Source organism: Silurus meridionalis, chromosome 8, assembly GCF_014805685.1.
Source record: "Silurus meridionalis isolate SWU-2019-XX chromosome 8, ASM1480568v1, whole genome shotgun sequence".
In the NCBI taxonomy this organism is placed as follows: domain Eukaryota; kingdom Metazoa; phylum Chordata; class Actinopteri; order Siluriformes; family Siluridae; genus Silurus; species Silurus meridionalis.
Window position 1 is genome coordinate 16,335,879 of NC_060891.1, and position 6,000 is coordinate 16,341,878.

The 6,000-nt window shown below is 40.2% G+C and overlaps 1 protein-coding gene across 5 annotated transcripts in view; it reads left to right on the forward strand.

Annotated features, from left to right (window-relative positions):
- Positions 1–1,344: 1,344 nt before the first annotated feature.
- mapkbp1 (mitogen-activated protein kinase binding protein 1) overlaps positions 1,345–6,000 on the forward strand; it is a 35,621-nt gene continuing 30,965 nt past the window's right edge. Inside the window, exons 1-3 of one of the 5 annotated variants that reach the window (XM_046856643.1) lie at positions 1,345–1,792; positions 1,938–2,539; positions 5,118–5,209. In XM_046856643.1, the coding sequence (XP_046712599.1) occupies positions 2,426–2,539; positions 5,118–5,209 (206 nt within the window). In that variant the 5' untranslated portion in view covers positions 1,345–1,792; positions 1,938–2,425. Of the gene's footprint in view, positions 2,540–4,333; positions 4,647–5,117; positions 5,210–6,000 lie in introns of those variants that run through there. The other 4 variants (XM_046856644.1, XM_046856646.1, XM_046856648.1 and 1 more) reach the window with 4 other exon arrangements.

Sequence of the window (6,000 nt, forward strand, 5' to 3'; positions counted from 1 at the left end):
GGTTCAGGATACCTGTTTGCCCAACCTAACAGATGGAGGTCTGTTGATGAGAAAGTACAGAATCCCATCAGCAAGCAGGGCTCGAATTAAATGGGGTTGGGATCCCCATGACAAGTAAAAAATAGACTTGGGGGTGTCCCCTAGATTATTTTGTTGAAAAATATATAAATTACACAACTGGGGACCCCCCATAAGACTTTTCAATTTGAGCACTGTCTGCAAGTGTAGGTGCAGATACCAAGGTCACTGAGCTTAATGATCAGTACAGTGTGAGGACTGTATTAAAAGCAGAATTTAACTCAATGAACAGCATTCTGATGTATGTGTTGTTTTTATCCAGGTGGGTGAGGGCTGAATGAAGAGCCGTGAAAACTGCATCCTCTATCCACCTGTCAGGGCAAACTGGTGTGGATCCAGTGTAGGTGGTAGGCCTGCAGTGAGTTGATTCAGAACCAGTTTCTCAAAGCACTTCATAACAATAGGTATGAGTGCAACTGGACGAAAATCATTCAGGCATTCTGCAGCTGAATGCTTAGGCACTGGTATAACGGTTGTAGTCTTCAGGCATGTAGAAACCATGGCTTGGGCTAGTGACAGGTTGAAAATGTCAATGAAGACCTGTGCCAGTTTTCCAGCGCATGCTCTGAGAGCACGTCCCGGTATAACGTCCGGACCAGCTGCCTTGTGTGCGTTCACTCTGTTAAATTTTGAATAGATGTAAAAGTTGGCTGTGAGCAGTAGTAGATTCAGTGATTGAGGTGACATGTCCTATTCCTTGATCGAAACGAACAAAAAAGTGATTGAGCTTGTTCGGTATGAAGGCACTGCTGGTTTGTTAAGATCGTGGTGTCGGATTGTAGTCTGTGAAATATGGGCTGCTGGTGCTTGATGATGGAAAAAACTGTGTTCACTAAGCAGGTAATCTTTTCTATGTACTGTACTGTACATTTGTGTTCATTCAACCTGTAATGTTTGCAGATGCGACATGGCGCCTGTTGGGGGCGTATAGGGTTTTTCTAATTTGTGTGGTGCACTATAAAAAGGCATTCGGTTTGCCGAATACACCAATTCTAACCAGCTTTAAAGCTTTTTTTTTTTTTTTTTTAATTTCTAGGACATTCTACCTTTGAGCTTTTCAAGCTTTAAAAGCGGCGAGTTGTGTTGTATAAATGCTCAATGTAGGCTACAGGAAAGCCTGCTATTAGAGATGTGATGATTTTGTCATTAAAGTAGCACCCAATACTACATGATAAACCTTTGCAGGAATGATTTTCACACTGGATTAAACCGTATCCGTTTCTAGAGTGGGAATTCATGGTGCAGTGGATTTACTAAGTTGAAGCGGTTTGTCGCTGGATGGCAGAAGTGGCCCCTAGTTGAAACAGATGGAGCTGCAGCTGGGATCCTGAGCTGTGTGGGGAAGACGGACAGATTTCAGCCAGCTAGCTTAGCAATAAACTAACCTGGGTAACAACAGGGACTGATAGTTCACATTTTAAAAGCGGTGATTAGGATTACTTTGGCTGGGAAGATGTCTAAACAAACGAGAGCAGCTCTGGCGTGAAGCTGACTGACTGTAGAATGCGGCTGGGTTCGATCCAGCATTATCTTTTGCTAGTGGTGGTCATGAAGCTAACTAGCTATAGGACGCACAATTTTATTCAGCTTAAACCAGTTCAAGATAGGATGCTATGACAGTCTGTCATTTGTAGTTGACACGGTTTGAGGAGTAGTTATAATTGTATCTGAGGAACGGCGAGACGTTGAACTTTTTGCCGCAAACAAACAACCGGTGAGTGAAAATCAAGTGCTCTCATCGGGGAATCAGCTGTCAGTGTGATCAACACTAGGCCATATTTCAGTATAACAATCCGATATGCCTTTTGTGCATTGTAGATGATGCATTTCATCATATCATTTCTGTTCCTTGTTGCCAGTTAAAAAAGAAACAAAAGAAAGCTCCGCGGCTCAGTACATCAGTCTTTCAGATACGATGTTGGTGATTAGGTGACACACCGGTCTCCTCCTGAGCTGGTTTTGCTGTCTGTATTAGGACTTGCTTTGTGCATAGGCGAGATGAGAAGAGGCTTCTCCCCAAAGACAAGACTCAACGCTCATGCGAGGAAACTGCTGACTGCATGAGAATGAGCCATGGTCCATTTCACCCCATCATCCAATGCAGACGCTTGAGAGCTCGAAGCAGCTTCGATGCAGAAGAGCAGCACTGCAGCTCAGAGGACACGCACAGCACCGTCGACCTGATTACCCAAAAGATCAGTGCATTAATGCCTGAACCAGGCTTATTTTTACCCCACAGTATGTAGGACACCATGTAATGTCGGCAGGTTTTGTGTAAAAGAGTCATCCTTGACGGTTTTGATCTTCAAATCGCTGTACATTTACATTTCCATGAGACGTGATCAAGATGTCGGGGGAAAATACGACTATTAAAAATCGCATTAAAAACCTGCTCCGGTCTCCATCCATCAAACTGAGGAGAAATAAACCAAGGAACAGCAAGGAGAACCTGGGCAATAAGGTATGTAACTTGCTTTATATTTGGGAAGAAAGTCTTGCATATGGTGCCCTTTACATTTCCACTGTAGCCTGTTATTTGTGGTGGAGCAAATGAGCATGTGCAGAATGGGAAACCTGTGTGTGTGTGTGTGTGCGCGCGCGCGTGCTTATATTTCACTCCGTTTTAATGGGTTTTGTTTGGAATTGACAAAAGCTGTAGGAACGTCCATTTCAATTGTTTACTGTATAAGGTTTATTTTGGTTCATTAACTCTATTAATGCTTTGGGGAGATAAATTACAAACTGTATAAGCTATTTTAATATTAAGCTCTTTATGAAGGACATGAGCACTGCAAAAGCTTCCACACACCTTCTTCTACTTCTTCTTCTTCTTCTTCTTCTTCTTCACAGTAACTGATTATATCAGTGAGTTGTCCAAATGGTTTACATTTGACTGATGTACAGTTAATTTCTGGTCTATCTCTTGAGGTGTAGTTTGTCGTGTGTTTTACCAGAGTCCTGCATTCCATTCTGATTGACTGTTTACTGCTGCAGACAAATGCTCACTGTACTTTTACTCCTGGATCCAATGAGTGCCTGGGATCGGAGGACTGTTTGTGCTGTTAAGTCCTGCTGAAACATTCATTCAGCATAATATTATTCTCTTTGCAAACTTTAGTAACTCATAATGGTCTGTTTACAGCCCAGTGTGTCTGACTAGATTATGTTAAGAAGTCTTGCCTAATTGTCTTGGCGCTGTGTTTATGTGCCGATTGTGATTCTGCAATCCAAATTTGAATGCAAGTATAAGCCTTAAATGAATTTATGGTCAATTAAGCAACTGTGTGCAGTTTAATTCTTGCATCCTGATTCTAAAATATTCATACTTTACAATTTCTGTGGTATTAAAAAAAGTTATCAGTAAAGGACGATGTGCAGTTCCTGCCAGAAAACCCTTTGCAGGTACAAAACCATATACATGTACTTGTATGCTGCAGACTGTGTTTTGTGTCCTGAGGCTTTTGTGTTGCATGGCTTCAAAAGCATGGTTGCTCCACCCAGCTGTGAAATTTTGTTGACCCATTGATGGAAATGGTTCCTTTGTTCTAACACACAAGCAGGAAAAGTTTTTCATGAATTTCCTATTTAAATTCAAATCCTTAGCTCTAAAACTGTTCACATGTGCCTTACCCTGGTTCTGGAGTACCCCGTGTCCTGCGTAATTTAGTGCTTTCATGCTCAAAACATGCTTAATTTAACTAATCAGGCCTTCCTGGGTTATAATGGGAGTGTACAAGCAAAGAAAACATTAAAATGTGCAGGACAAGGGGTGTTCCAGGACCAGGGCTAAGATCTAAGAATATTGTACAAATGCCAATGACAGACAAACAAATTAAATATATTTAATGTTGTGTAGAGATGAGGCAGACAATCTACTCCACACCACCTTAGACCCGAAGGGAAAAAGTTACCAGTGTTTCTCATGATGCTGACAGATAATTCATTTGCAAAAACAACTGAATATACTTTTCATTAGCTCTCTGTTTCTTTATGACCTTGTATATAACCTGAACAAGATGTCACAAGTCTTCAGAATACTGAAATACATTAATTCATTAATTAATTAATTCATTCATTCATTCATTCATTTGTTTGTTCAGACTGACACTAAATTGTTCACACAATTGTTGGATTGTGAGGTGGTGGTGGTGGTGGTGGTGGTGGTGGGGGGGACTTATTTGTGCTATTTATTTTGGAATGTGAAGCCTGAAACAAAAAGCGCTTCATGTATGAATAAGCTTGAGATCAGTATATTCTTTATTCTCTTTTGCTATTATGTAAGTGTATAACAGCAGTGAAGAAAAAATTACTGGCTTCAGTTGTCATGTGAGGAGACCTGATGGACAGATACACAGAAAAGGGACTGACGCATAATAGGGCAGGGTTATACAGAACAAATACATGCACACACATCTCTCAGGCTTTTAAGAATTTATACGCAGAGCCTTTTTGGATTTTGGATTTTTAATTTTCAAGTTGGAGTAAGTATTAAAATAAACCTTACCTTTAAAGTGGTTACACTGGACATGTTTCCGACAAAGAGACTGTTTAGAGCTACAGAACATGATGTAAGTGCTCTTGTGCTACTTTTTGTGTGTTATACACATACGATTTCTGGTGTTCATTTTTACAGTGTCCAATACTGATTGATTTTTATATATGTTTTGATTTGCTTTGAGGTGTAATAATGCTTGCTTGTTACAAGTGTCCAGCATGTACCTGTTTGCCTCTAATGTTGAACTTGTGCTGCAGTGGAAATTCTTATGATTTCCATTTTAAATGAGAGCACTGTTTTGGAGTGTTGGTTATCAGTGAAATCGTCCTTGGCTTTTTAACTGTTTATTGTACAGCATCGTTATTGTGCAGGAACTTGTCCGAAGTCTTGTAAATGTGTGGTAAAATGCCTCTTTTTCTGCATCTGCATCATACAGACAGATTACACCCTTTCATAACCAGACAGTTTTTTTTTTTCCTCCACTAAAAGCGATAGCAATGCCATGTGACACAGAATATATTTGACTGTTTATCTGTTTTCACAGGTGACTCTTGAAAAGGTTTTGGGAATTACTGCTGCAGGAAACCGTGCCTTGGCCTGTGACCATCACTCAGGTTTGGTAGCATACCCTGCAGGGTGAGTAACACAAGAAAAACTGCATTACAACAATTGTTGCCATGCAAGAGCAAGCTCAGCTTTTATGTGCAAGAATGGCTGTCAATCTCTTATCAGTTTTCAGGAATAGACCAAAAACTGTCAATAACATGTTGGTTTTAAAGAGTTCGATTGATTGTTTTATTGAATACTGAAGTGCTGAGTTTTCAACATTTTCTGGAGCACACATTTAAAAGTACAATAATGACTTTCTGTGCTGTATGGGATTCTTAGAATAGACAGTCTGAGTGCTAAGAAAGAATTTCATCTGCCAGCAATCTGATAACAGCTGTGCAAGCATGAACAGAAATTAGGTGGAGTACAAACAGGAAAAGCAAAAAGCTGGGTCAGGAAGGACAGTTGAATTCTCTGAGGTGCAGTGTGTGAGTGTGTAGTACACTTTGGCCATTCCCTGTATACTTGCATGTTGGCCATCCTGGCGAGTTTTTTTCTAAAGCAACCACAACACAACACTCAACAGAAGCAGGTCATTCTATGAAATTAACAGGTTTGTTTACTAGGAGTGTTTACTTGCACTGAAATTAATGTTCAAATGTATTTCAATATTGCTTTATTGGAGCCTCGTTGCCTTCAGTTTGTTTATGGGGAAAGTCTTGAAATGACGAAAGATTTATACTTGATGATTAACTAGAAATGAATTAGGATTAAGTGTGGTAGAAATAGCCTTAAAATCTAGATCCTGGATGTGGGGGTTAATAACTTCATTTCAGCTACTGCAATGACAGGATTGAGTGCTCATTCCTAATGGAAAC